The following is a 14,307-nucleotide window of genomic DNA, read 5'->3' on the forward strand; positions in this document are numbered from 1 at the left end:
TATGCAGCGCCACAGCCCACAGTCCGTCAGATGCCAGCACTCCACAGAGGAGTGAACCTGATCCTGTTCAGGTCAAAGCGTGTCAGAAAGAACTGCAGGTGCTGGTTGAAATCAAAGGTAGACAGACACAAAACGCTGGAGGAACTCAGCGGGACAGGCAGCATCTCTGGAGAGAAGGAATGGGTGACGTTTCGGGCCGAGACCCTTCTTCAGACTGATCCCAGGGGGGTGGGTGGGACATGGATAGAATGTAGTCGGACAGTCAGACTAGTGGGACCAGTTCCACTGGTAGTTGAGGCCACAGTTCATTGGCTATATTTAAGCGGGAGTTAGACGTGGAAGTCAGAAGGTTCACCAGACTGATTCCTGGGATGGCAGGACTTTCATATGAAGAAAGACTGGATAGACTCGGCTTGTACTCACTAGAATTTAGAAGATTGAGGGGGGGATCTTATAGAAACTTACAACATTCTTAAGGGGTTGGACAGGCTAGATGCAGGAAGATTATTCCCGATGTTGGGGAAGTCCAGAACAAGGGGCCACACACAGTTTAAGGATAAGGGGGAAGTCTTTTAGGACCGAGAAAAAGATTTTTTTTCACACAGAGAGTGGTGAATCTGTGGAATTCTCTGCCACAGAAGGTAGTTGAGGCCACACAGTTCATTGGCTATATTTAAGAGGGAGTTAGATGTGGCCCTTGTGGCTAAAGGGATCAGGGGGTATGGAGAGAAGGCAGGGATGGGATATTGATTTGGATGATCAGCCATGATCATATTGAATGGCCGACTGGTGCAGGCTCGAAGGGGCGAATGGCCTCTACTCCTGCGCCTACTTTCTATGTTTCTATGATCCAAGGTAGACAAAAATGGTGGAAACAAAAACAACCCGAAACATCACCTATTTCCTTCGCTCCATAGATGCTGCCTCACCCGCTGAGTTTCTCCAGCATTTTTTGTCGACCGACCATTTTTCCAGCATCTGTAATTCTTTCTTAAACATTCGATTCTCACGTCGGCCTAAACCACAGCAAAGCCTGACTTCGGGGAATCTGTGGAAATTCTTTGACGGTGTTTCTCAGTGATGCGACAGGGCTGGCCTGTGAGCGTTGCTAGCCAACTGTTGAGCCCTTGAGGCTGTGGTTCTGGCCTACTCCTGCCCCTTCATAGCAAAAGGATTTGAGTAAAGGAGCAGGGAGGTTCTACTGCAGTTGTACAGGGTCTTGGTGAGACCACACCTGGAGTATTGCGTACAGTTTTGGTCTCCTAATCTGAGGAAAGACATTCTTGCCATAGAGGGAGTACAGAAAAGGTTCTACTGCAGTTGTACAGGGTCTTGTTGAGGCCACACCTGGAGTATTGCGTACAGTTTTGGTCTCCTAATCTGAGGAAAGACATTCTTGCCATCGAGGGAGTACAGAGAAGGTTCACCAGACTGATTCCTGGGATGTCAGGACTCTCATATGAAGAAAGACTGGATAGACCCGGCTTGTACTCGCTAGAATTTAGAAGATTGAGGGGGGATCTTATAGAAGCTTACAAAATTCTTAAGGGGTTGGACAGGCTAGATGCAGGAAGATTGTTCCCGATGTTGGGGAAGTCCAGAATAAGGGGTCACACAGTTTAAGGATAAGAGGGCAGAAATGAGAAAATCATTTTTCACACAGAGTGGTGAATCTGTGGAATTCTCTGCCACAGAAGGTAGTTGAGGCCACAGTTCATTGGCTATATTAAAGAGGGAGTTAGATGTGGCCCTTGTGGCTAAAGGGATCAGGGGGTATGGAGAGAAGGCAGGTACAGGATACTGAGTTGGATGATCATATTGAATGGTGGTGCAGGCTCGAAGGGCCGAATGGCCTACTCCTGCACATATTTTCTATGTTTCTATGTTCTGCCGATGAATAGATTTATGGAAGGTTTATTCTGGAACAGCATCAAGTGAATGGCAGCATCTCCTAATGGTAATCTGATGGAGTTAGCCTTTTTAAAAATAAACTAAATCCTTCCCCGTCTGTCTGTCAAAAGTCTTTTTTATTGAAGTGCAGCTTTTGTGGGAAGCCGATGCATTCTGTTACCCCGGTGGCACGGTGGCGCAGCGGTAGAGTTGCTGCCTTACAGCGCTCACAGCGCCAGAGACCCGGGTTCGATCCCGGCTACGGGCGCTGTCTGTACGGAGTTTGTACGGAGTTCTCCCCGTGACTTGCGCGGATTTTCTCCAGGCTCTCCGGTTCCTTCCCACCCTCCAAAGACGTACAGGTTTGCAGGTGTAATGGCTTGGTATAATTTTATGTGTGTGCAGGATAGTGTTAATGTGCGGGGATCGCTGGTCGGCGCGGACCCGGTGGGCCGAAGGGCCTGTTTCTGCGCTGTATCTCCAAACTAAAAACAAAGACATGAGAATGGGATTGGGAGGGGGAAAAAATAGGCCACTGTATGGTTGAACAGACTTGATTCACATCAGACAGAGGGAGTGCAGAGACGGTTCACCAGACTGATTCCTGGGATGTCAGGACTGTCTTATGAAGAAAGACTGGATAGACTTGGTTTATACTCTCTAGAATTTAGAAGATTGAGAGGGGATCTTATAGAAACTTACAAAATTCTTAAGGGGTTGGACAGGCTAGATGCAGGAAGATTGTTCCCGATGTTAGGGAAGTCCAGGACAAGGGGTCACAGTTTAAGGATAAAGGGGAAATCCTTTAAAACCGAGATGAGAAGAACTTTTTTCACACAGAGAGTGGTGAATCTCTGGAACTCTCTGCCACAGAGGGTAGTTGAGGCCAGTTCATTGGCTATATTTAAGAGGGAGTTAGATGTGGCCCCTTGTGGCTAAGGGGATCAGGGGGTATGGAGAGAAGGCAGGTACGGGATACTGAGTTGGATGATCAGCCATGATCATATTGAATGGCGGTGCAGGCTCGAAGGGCCGAATGGCCTCTACTCCTGCACCTAATTTCTATGTTTCTATGATGCGTCATCTGTAAATAATAGACAATAGGTGCAGGAGTAGAGGCCATTCGGCGCTTCGAACCAGCACCGCCATTCAATGCGATCATGGCTGATCATCCCCAATCAGTACCCCGTTCCTGCCTTCTCCCCGTATCCCCTGACTCCGCTATCTGTAAGAGCCCTATCTAGCTCTCTCTCTCTTTCTAAACTAAATTAAGTCTAGTCCGCCATTTTATCCTGTCCGATCTGAAGCCGAAGGGCTTGTTTTTGGGAGGAAACCGAAGATCTCGGAGAAAACCCGGAGAACGTACAGACAGGCGCCCGTAGTCGGGATCGAACCCGGGTCTCTGGCGCTGTAAACAGTGTAAGGCAGCGACTCTACCGCTGCACCACCGTGCCGCGCCTGACCCGAAGGGGAGTTTGAACGAGTCTGTATTGTTCGCAGTCACTGAGGTCTAACATGATCGGCATGTTCACGGACACAGCAGTAATGATTTATCTCAAGGTGTTTTGAGCAAATGCTTTGACCCCAGAGGTTGTTTCTGAATAGTCTCAGCAGGTCATTCACTTCAGCGACTTGGACAATAGTAGTTCTCTTTGCCAGCATCATCCGGTTTTTACAAACACTTTTCACTGAGTTAACTTTTTTTAGTTTAGTTTAGTTTGGAGATACAGCGCAGAAACAGGCCCTTCAGCCCACCGAGTCCGCGCCGACCAGCGATCCCCGCACACTAACACTGTCCTACACCCACTCAGGGACAAGTTTAAAAATAAGGGGTACGCCATTTAGAACGGAGACGAGGAAGCACATTTTCTCACAGAGAGTTGTGAGTCTGTGGAATTCAGCGGGTCAGGCAGGAGAGAATGAAGAGAAGGAATGGGTGATGTCAATAGGTGCAGGAGGAGGCCATTCGGCCCTTCGAGCCAGCACCACCATTCAGCGTGATCATGGCTGATCATCCCCAATCAGTACCCCGTTCCTGCCTTTTCCCCATATCCCCTGACTCCGCTATCTTTAAGAGCCCTATCTAGCTCTCTCTTGAAAGTATCCAGAGAACCGGCCTCCACCGCCCTCAGAGGCAGAGAATTCCACAGACTCACAACTCTCTGTGAGAAAAAGTGTTTCCTCGTCATCGTTCTAAATGGCTTACCCCTTATTCTTAAACTGTGTGTGTGTGTGTGTGTGGCCCCTGGTTCTGGACTCCCCCAACATCGGGAACATGTTTCCTGCCTCTCGTGTGTCCAAGCCCTTAACAATCTTATATGTTTAGAAACTTACAAAATTCTTAAGGGGTTGGACAGGCTAGATGCAGGAAGATTGCACCCGATGTTGGGGAAGTCCAGAAGAAGGGGTCACAGCTTAAGGATAAGGGGGAAATCCTTTAAAACCGAGATGAGAAGAACTTTTTTCACACAGAGAGTGGTGAATCTGTGGAACTCTCTGCCGCAGAGGGTAGTCGAAGCCAGTTCATTGGCTATATTTAAGAGGGAGTTAGATGTGGCCCTTGTGGCTAAGGGGATCAGAGGGTATGGAGAGAAGGCAGGTACGGGATACTGAGTTGGATGATCAGCCATGATCATATTGAATGGCGGTGCAGGCTCGAAGGGCCGAATGGCCTCTACTCCTGCACCTAATTTCTATGTTTCTATGTTTCAATGAGATTCCCTCTCATCCTTCTAAATTCCAGAGTGTACAAGCCCAGCTGCTCCATTCTCTCAGCATATGGCAGTCCCGCCATCCCGGGAATTAACCTGGTGAACCTACGCTGGGCTCCCTCAATAGCAAGAATGCCTTTCCTCAAATTCGGGGACCAAAACTGCACACAATACTCCAGGTGTGGTCTCACTAGGGCCCTGTACAACTGCAGGAGGATGACCTCCACAACTGCAGAAGGACATATCCTGTGACCACCTTCAATGTTTCTCCGAAATAAGGAATTCCAAGGATTCATGGCCTTGGGAGGATGTTCTTTCTCATCGTAAGTGGATAACCTCTTTGCCTCTGCGTTCCAGAGCGACCAGCAATGGGAGGAGTCCTCCCAGTGTCCTGACAGCTTCTTGGAGACAGAGCAAGAACAGGCTGGTCTTCCGAATACTTAGGTCAGCCACAGGGCGAAGGGAATTCAGACTTGTTTGTTCCCTTTTAAAAGATTTCCCACACCATACCGCCATGAGACACAGGAACAGAACGGGGCCATTCGGCCTATCAAGTCTGCTCCGCCATTTGGTCTATTGTTCCCGCTCAACCCCATTCTCTCAGCACATGATCCTCCGACATTTTTTCGCCACCTCAACGGGATCCCCGCTCCCAGCCGCATCTTAGCTTTCATTGCAAAAGGATTTGAGTATAGGAGCAGAGAGGTTCTACTGCAGTTGTACAGGGTCTTGGTGAGACCACACCTGGAGTATTGCGTACAGTTTTGGTCTCCAAATCTGAGGAAGGACATTATTGCCATAGAGGGAGTGCAGAGACGATTCACCAGACTGATTCCTGGGATGTCAGGACTGTCTTATGAAGAAAGACTGGATAGACTTGGTTTTATACTCTCTAGAATTTAGAAGATTGAGAGGGGCATCTTATAGAAACTTACAAAATTCTTAAGGGGTTGGACAGGCTAGATGCAGGAAGATTGTTCCCGATGTTAGGGAAGTCCAGGACAAGGGGTCACAGCTTAAGGATAAAGGGGAAATCCTTTAAAACCGAGATGAGAAGAACTTTTTTCACGCAGAGAGTGGTGAATCTCTGGAACTCTCTGCCACAGAGGGTAGTTGAGGCCAGTTCATTGGCTATATTTAAGAGGGGGTTAGATGTGGCCCTTGTGGCTAAGGGGATCAGGGGGTATGGAGAGAAGGCAGGTACGGGATACTGAGTTGGATGATCAGCCATGATCATATTGAATGGCGGTGCAGGCTCGAAGGGCCGAATGGCCTACTCCTGCCCCCTAATTTCTATGTTTTCTATGCAGGTACACAAAATTGCTGGAGAAACTCAGCGGGTGCAGCAGCATCTATGGAGCGTTGCCTATTTCCTTCGCTCCATAGATGCTGCTGCACCCGCTGAGTTTCTCCAGCAATTTTGTGTACCTTCGATCTTCCAGCATCTGCAGTTCCCTCTTGAACACACGGAACTGCAGGTGCTGGTTTACACCGCAGATAGACACAAATTGCTGGAGCAACTCAGCGGGACAGGCAGCATCTCTGGAGAGAAGGAATGGGTGACTGATGTCGGGGGAGTGGACAGGACAGGACAGAGATAGAATGTAGTCGGAGACAGTGAGACTGTTCTTCAGACTGATGTTGGGGAAGTCCAGAACAAGGGGCCACACACACAGTTTAAGGATAAGGGGGAAATCTTTTTGGACCGAGATGAGAAAATCATTTTTTACACAGAGAGAGAGAGTGGTGAATCTGTGGAATTCTCTGCCGCAGAAGGTAGTTGAGGCCACACAGTTCATTGGCTATATTTAAGAGGGAGTTAGATGTGGCCCTTGTGGCTAATGGGATCAGGGGGTATGGAGAGAAGGCAGGTACAGGATACTGAGTTGGATGATCAGCCATGATCATATTGAATGGCGATGCAGGCTCGAAGGGCCGAATGGCCTCTACTCCTGCACCTATGTTTCTATGTTTAACAGGAAGCTGGAATGAAAGGGAAAATTAAGACATAGGAACTGAATCTTCTTTCGTGTTGCGTGCACAGCCTAAAGTTGTTGGGACAACTTGTTCTATTTGATCTTCCGTTTGTGCACGTCGACTTGATTGCATTAGTCGAAACGGGGCGGACCACGTGAAGGTTGCAATCTTCCACCCCAGGAACTGAATGAAAAGCCATTTTGTTGCTTGTCTCCCAAAGGACACATCTAACCATATAACCATATAACAATTACAGCACGGAAACAGGCCATCTCGGCCCTACAAGTCCGTGCCGAACAAACTTTTTTTCCCTTAGTCCCACCTGCCTGCACTCATACCATAACCCTCCATTCCCTTCTCATCCATATGCCTATCCAATTTATTTTTAAATGATACCAACGAACCTGCCTCCACCACTTCCACTGGAAGCTCATTCCACACCGCTACCACTCTCTGAGTAAAGAAGTTCCCCCTCATGTTACCCCTAAACTTCTGTCCCTTAATTCTCAAGTCATGTCCTCTTGTTTGAATCTTCCCTATTCTCAAAGGGAAAAGCTTGTCCACATCAACTCTGTCTATCCCTCTCATCATTTTAAAGACCTCTATCAAGTCCCCCCTTAACCTTCTGCGCTCCAGAGAATAAAGAACTAACTTATTCAACCTTTCTCTGTAACTTAGTTGTTGAAACCCAGGCAACATTCTAGTAAATCTCCTCTGTACTCTCTCTATTTTGTTGCCATCCTTCCTATAATTGGGTGACCAAAATTGTACACCGTACTCCAGAATTGGTCTCACCAATGCCTTGTACAATTTTAACATTACATCCCAGCTTCTATACTCATGATGTGGCTATATTAGTCCTTCAATGAGGTTACTGAGTGGTAAATACCCTGGAGGTGTAGGCTCGAGGGGCCGAATGGCCTACCCCTGCACCTATTTTCTATGTTTTCTACGTACGGTCCAATATACGGGACGTCCCGGCTAATACGGGACACAGTTGGCGATCGTGTTTGCGAGTCGCACCCCAGCCACAAGGTGGCAACCAAAGATGGTGGCAACATCCTGTCCACATCCGCTCTGATTGGTGCCTCTGTTGTTCTTTCAGACGAGCGCGAGGCGGTCCAGAAGAAAACCTTCACGAAATGGGTGAACTCGCACTTAGCCAGAGTAACGTGTCGGATCACGGACCTCTACACGGACCTGAGGGACGGGCGCATGCTGATCCGGCTGCTCGAGGTGCTATCGGGCGAACAACTGGTCAGTATCGGGCGCCTCTCCTCCCCGCGCCCTCTGGCCCGTGGTTTAACAATAAGGAGTTAATATTAAGCTGCAGCCACTGTTTGTACACGTATACAGGAAGAGATGTATCAGCAGAGCCATCTCCATCATCAAAGACCCCTATCACCCATCGCATCACATATTCAAAGAGTAGGAGTAAACGGGTCCTTTTCACAATGGCAGGCAGTGACTAGTGGGGTACCCCAAGGCTCAGTACTGGGACCCCAGCTATTTACAATATATATTAATGATCTGGATGAGGGAATTGAAGGCAATATCTCCGGTTTGCGGATGACACTAAGCTGGGGGGCAGTGTTAGGTGTGAGGAGGATGCTAGGAGACTGCAAGGTGACTTGGGTGAGTGGGCAAATGTTTGGCAGATGCAGTTTAATGTGGATAAATGTGAGGTTATCCATTTTGGTGGCAAAAACGGGAAAGCAGATTATTATCTAAACGGTGGCCGATTGGGAAAGGGGGGGAGATGCAGCGAGACCTGGGTGTCATGGTACACCAGTCATTGAAGGTAGGCATGCAGGTGCAGCAGGCAGTAAAGAAAGCGAATGGTATGTTGGCTTTCATTGCAAAAGGATTTGAGTATAGGAGCAGGGAGGTTCTACTGCAGTTGTACAGGGTCTTGGTGAGACCACACCTGGAGTATTGCGTGCAGTTTTGGTCTCCAAATCTGAGGAAGGACATTATTGCCATAGAGGGAGTGCAGAAAAGGTTCACCAGACTGATTCCTGGGATGTCAGGACTGTCTTATGAAGAAAGACTGGATAGACTTGGTTTATACTCTCTAGAATTTAGGAGATTGAGAGGGGATCTTATAGAAACTTACAAAATTCTTAAGGGGTTGGACAGGCTAGATGCAGGAAGATTGTTCCCCATGTTGGGGAAGTCCAGGACAAGGGGTCACAGCTTAAGGATAAGGGGGAAATCCTTTAAAACCGAGATGAGGAGAACTTTTTTCACACAGAGAGTGGTGAATCTCTGGAACTCTCTGCCACAGAGGGTAGTTGAGGCCTGTTCATTGGCTATATTTAAGAGGGAGTTAGATGTGGCCCTTGTGGCCAAGGGGATCAGGGGGGATGGAGAGAAGGCAGGTACGGGATACTGAGTTGGATGATCAGCCATGATCATATTAAATGGCGGTGCAGGCTCGAAGGGCCGAATGGCCTACTCCTGCACCTAATTTCTATGTTTCTATGTCTATGTTTCTATTCTCCATCCTGCCATCTGGGAAGAGGTACGGGAGCATTAGCTGCAAAACCAGCAGGATGCTCCTCAGCTTCTTCCCGCAGGCTATAAGACAGATAAACGGACTTTGCCCCCTGCCAAAGTATCGCGCACCAACCACCAACCTGGACACACTGCAGCCGCTGCCGATCGGAACGCCTGTTGATGTTTAGTAGAGAGTAGAGTGTTTAATTTGTTCATGATATATGTATTTTTATTTCTATTTCTATTCCCCGGGTCTCTGGCGCTGTGAGGCAGCAACTCTACCGCTGCGCCACCGTGACTCCCAACGTATTTGCGTCGATATCTCGGCGCAAACCGGCATCTATTGCCTCCGTTGCCATGCAGTGAGAACGGAGAGGTTGAGAAGGAGTTTCTTCCTAGAGGCAATTCGGACTGTAAATGCCTATCTCACCAGGGACTAACTCTACAGAACGTTTTTCCTTCTATTATTTATTATGTAAAAGAATATGTGTGTTATGATTGTGTTTATAATTTGTTTGGTTGTTTTGTTGTTTGTCTTTTGCACAAAAGTCCGCGAGCATTGCCACTTTCATTTCACTGCACATCTCGTATGTGTATGTGACAAATAAACTTGACTTGACTTGACTTGACTTGACATCTACAGTTCATTTCCTGTGGATATTAACTCCTATTGTCTCTTGTTTTACCAGCCCAAGCCCACCAAGGGGCGAATGCGGATTCACTGCCTGGAGAACGTGGACAAGGCCCTGCAGTTCCTGAAGGAGCAGAAGGTTCATCTGGAGAACATGGGGTCTCACGACATCGTGGACGGGAACCACCGCCTCACCCTCGGCCTGATTTGGACCATCATCCTCCGATTCCAGGTACCGCCAGTCCTCCCGGTTTCCAAACACATCAACTCCCCCTCCCATTCCCACACTGACCTTTCCGCCCTGGGCCTCCTCCACTGTCCGAGTGAGGCCCAGCGCAAATTGGAGGACTTACACAGTTCCCGCTGCACCAAAAAATCCCAGAATATCATAAAGGACATTTCCCACCCCGGACACTCCCTGTTTGAACTGTTGCCGTCAGGCAGACGGTACAGATCTACAAGGACAAGGACAAATAGACTAAAAAACAGTTTTTACCCCACTGCTATAAAAGCACTAAATGTAGCCGCCAAGGAACGCAGGGGCGATACATAGAAACATAGAAACATAGAAATTAGGTGCAGGAGTAGGCCATTCGGCCCTTCGAGCCTGCACCGCCATTTAATATGATCATGGCTGATCATCCATGATACAGACTAAGGGACTGTGGTAACTGTGAAATCGACAGAAGGATGGAGGGTTGGGTGTGTATGCGTGCTTTGTCCGTGATATTTATTTAGTTGTTTATCTTTAATATTTTACCTTGTATGTATCGTTAGCTTTTAGAAATGTTTGAATGGTGCACTGACTGGCTGACATTTTTAAATTTCGTTGTACATGGTTCATGTTACAATGACAATAAAGAAACTATACTATACTATATACATCACTTCATATTTCGCTTGGCCAACTTTCAACCCAGCGGTTTGACTCTTGATTTCTCTAACCACAAGTGTGGTAGCCATTTTGCTTAACTCAGTATGTTCCAACTATAACCTCACAGAGGAAAGATTGAAAAGACTAGGCTTGTATTCACTGGAGTTTAGAAGGATGAAGGGGGGGTTCTTATAGAAACATATAAAATTATAAAAGGACTGGACATGTGTCATGGTACACCAGTCATTGAAGGTAGGCATGCAGGTGCAGCAGGCAGTAAAGAAAGCGAATGGTATGTTAGCTTTCATTGCTAAAGGATTTGAGTATAGGAGCAGAGAGGTTCTACTGCAGTTGTACAGGGTCTTGGTGAGACCACACCTGGAGTATTGCGTGCAGTTTTGGTCTCCAAATCTGAGGAAGGACATTATTGCCATAGAGGGAGTGCAGAGACGGTTCACCAGACTGATTCCTGGGATGTCAGGACTGTCTTATGAAGAAAGACTGGATAGACTTGGTTTATACTCTCTAGAATTTAGAAGATTGAGAGAGGATCTTATAGAAACTTACAAAATCCTTAAGGGGTTGGACAGGCTAGATGCAGGAAGATTGTTCCCGATGTTGGGGAAGTCCAGGACAAGGGTTCACAGCTTAAGGATAAGGGGGAAATTCTTTAAAACCGAGATGAGGAGAACTTTTTTCACACAGAGAGTGGTGAATCGCTGGAACTCTCTGCCACAGAGGGTAGTTGAGGCCAGTTCATTGGCTATATTTAAGAGGGAGTTAGATGTGGCCCTTGTGGCCAAGGGGATCAGAGGGTATGGAGAGAAGGCAGGTACGGGATACTGAGTTGGATGATCAGCCATGATCATATTAAATGGCGGTGCAGGCTCGAAGGGCCGAATGGCCTACTCCTGCACCTAATTTCTATGTTTCTATATAAAATTATAAAAGGACTGGACATGCTAGATGCAGGAAAAGTGTTCCCAATGTTGGGCGAGTCCAGAACCGGGGGCCACACAGTCTTAGAATAAAAGGGATGTCATTTAAGACTGAGGTGAGAAAAAACTTTTTCACCCAGAGAGTTGTGAATTTGTGGAATTCCCTGCCACAGAGGGCAGTGGAGGCCAAGTCACTGGATGGATTTAAGAGAGAGTTAGATAGAGCTCTAGGGGCTAGTGGAATCAAGGGATATGGGGAGAAGGCAGGCACGGGTTATTGATTGGGGACGATCAGCCATGATCGCAATGAATGGCGGTGCTGTCTCGAAGGGCCGAATGGCCTCCTCCTGCACCTATTGTCTATGTTTATATTTTATCTGCCTGTAATTATGTGGGTGGGATTTTATACATAGTCGGAGGCGTGTTTGCGGCTGAGATTCTCGAGCAGATTCGCTAATAATCATAGTTTAGTTTGATGAGAGGTCACAGCTTTCGAACATGCTTGAGTTTGTCTACGAGTGAGATCAAAATGTACTTAAACAAGAATAAGTTTGGATGAATATCCTACTGTTTTAAGTACTACAATAAAGAAGTTATTAAATAAGAGACTGTGTTTGGAAGAGTTGCCTTTTGACAGCAATGAATGTTGCGTGGAGTTTAGTTCGATTATCTCCTGAACCCCTGTCTGCGGTCAAAGTGTAACATTCCTTCAAGGACATGACTTTCAAGGATAAGGACTTTCATATGAAGAAAGACTGGATAGACTCGGCTTGTACTCGCTAGAATTTAGAAGATTGAGGGGGGACCTTATAGAAACTTACAAAATTCTGAAGGGGTTGGACAGGCTAGATGCAGGAAGATTGTTCCCGATGTTGGGGAAGTCCAGAACAAGGGGCCACACACACAGTTTAAGGATAAGGGGGAAGTCTTTTAGGACCGAGATGAGAAAAACATTTTTTTTCACACACACAGAGAGTGGTGAATCTGTGGAATTCTCTGCCACAGAAGGTCGTTGAGGCCACACAGTTCATTGGCTATATTTAAGAGGGAGTTAGATGTGGCCCTTGTGGCTAAAGGGATCAGGGGGTATGGAGAGAAGGCAGGGATGGGATACTGAGTTGGATGATCAGCCATGATCATATTGAATGTGCCAGGACAAGGGGTCACAGATTAAGGATAAGGGGGCAATCCTTTAAAACTGAGATGAGAAGAACTTTTTTCACACAGAGAGTGGTGAATCTGTGGAATTCTCTGCCACAGAAGGTAGTTGAGGCCACACAGTTCATTGGCTATATTTAAGAGGGAGTTAGATGTGGCCCTTGTGGCTAAAGGGATCAGGGGGTATGGAGAGAAGGCAGGTACGGGATACTGAGTTGGATGATCAGCCATGATCATATTGAATGGCGAATGGTGCAGGCTCGAAGGGCCGAATGGCCTCTACTCCTGCACCTATTTCCTATGTTACATTAGTGAGAAACAGATGTACAGGAGCAGCTGTTTGACAAGCCTCGTTCCAGCGTGGAGCGCGCCCACGCTAGCGTGGAATTGGCGCACGTCGTGTTCTCGACTCACCTGGTTTTTCTTAATGAGTAGCTGCACCTATTGTCTATGTTTCTATGCCACTGTAACAAGTAACCCTTGCTTTTGTGTCTACCTTCGATTGAAACCAGCATCTGCGGTCCTTCCTTACACTTGTATTCAGCTCACTCTTGTTGCGTTTCTGCAGATCCAGGACATCAGTGTGGAAACGGAGGACAATAAGGAAAAGAAGTCCGCCAAGGATGCGCTATTACTCTGGTGTCAGATGAAGACAGCAGGGTGAGTACAGGGGTGGCACGGTTAGTTTCGATTAGTTTAGAGATACAGCGCGGAAACGCACCGGGTCCGCTCCGACCACACTAACACCGTCCTACACCCACCAGGGACAATTCTTACATTTACCAAACCAATCAACTTACAATCCAGTGCATCTTCAAGTTCAAGTGAGTTTATTGTCATGTGTCCCTGTATAGGACAATGAAATTCTTGCTTTGCTTCAGCACACAGAACACAGTAGGCATTGACTACAGAACAGATCAGTGTGTCCATATACCATGATATAAATACACACACACATGGATAAGTAAACTGGTAAAGTGCAAATAAAGCAGACTATTATCTAAATGGTGGCCGATTGGGAAAGGGGGAGATGCAGCGAGACCTGGGTGTCATGGTACACCAGTCATTGAAGGTAGGCATGCAGGTGCAGCAGGCAGTAAAGAAAGCGAATGGTATGTTAGCTTTCATTGCCAAAAGGATTTGAGTATAGGAGCAGGGAGGTTCTACTGCAGTTGTACAGGGTCTTGGTGAGACCACACCTGGAGTATTGCGTACAGTTTTGGTCTCCGAATCTGAGGAAGGACATTATTGCCCTAGAGGGAGTGTAGAGAAGGTTCACCAGACTGATTCCTGGGATGGCAGGACTGTCTTATGAAGAAAGACTGGATAGACTTGGTTTATACTCTCTAGAATTTAGGAGATTGAGAGGGGATCTTATAGAAACTTACAAAATTCTTAAGGGGTTGGACAGGCTAGATGCAGGAAGATTGTTCCCGATGTTTAAGAGGGAACTGCAGATGCTGGAGAATCGAAGGTTACACAAAGTCTGAAGAAGGGTTTCGGCTCGAAACGTTGCCTATTTCCTTCGCTCCATAGATGCTGCTGCACCCGCTGGGTTTCTCCAGATTGTTCCCGATGTTGGGGAAGTCCAGGACAAGGGGTCACAGCTTAAGGATAAGGGGGAAATCC

General features: G+C 47.2%; 1 protein-coding gene across 3 annotated transcripts in view; it reads left to right on the forward strand.

Annotated features, from left to right (window-relative positions):
• LOC129714977 (spectrin beta chain, non-erythrocytic 1-like) overlaps positions 1–14,307 on the forward strand; it is a 194,598-nt gene that overhangs the window by 105,275 nt on the left and 75,016 nt on the right. For all 3 annotated transcript variants that reach the window (XM_055664781.1, XM_055664780.1, XM_055664782.1), the window contains 3 exons: positions 7,684–7,835; positions 9,767–9,940; positions 13,247–13,338. In XM_055664781.1, coding sequence (XP_055520756.1) covers positions 7,684–7,835; positions 9,767–9,940; positions 13,247–13,338 — 418 coding nt within the window. The remainder of the gene's footprint in view (positions 1–7,683; positions 7,836–9,766; positions 9,941–13,246; positions 13,339–14,307) is intronic.

Source organism: Leucoraja erinacea, chromosome 44 (assembly GCF_028641065.1).
Source record: "Leucoraja erinacea ecotype New England chromosome 44, Leri_hhj_1, whole genome shotgun sequence".
In the NCBI taxonomy this organism is placed as follows: domain Eukaryota; kingdom Metazoa; phylum Chordata; class Chondrichthyes; order Rajiformes; family Rajidae; genus Leucoraja; species Leucoraja erinaceus.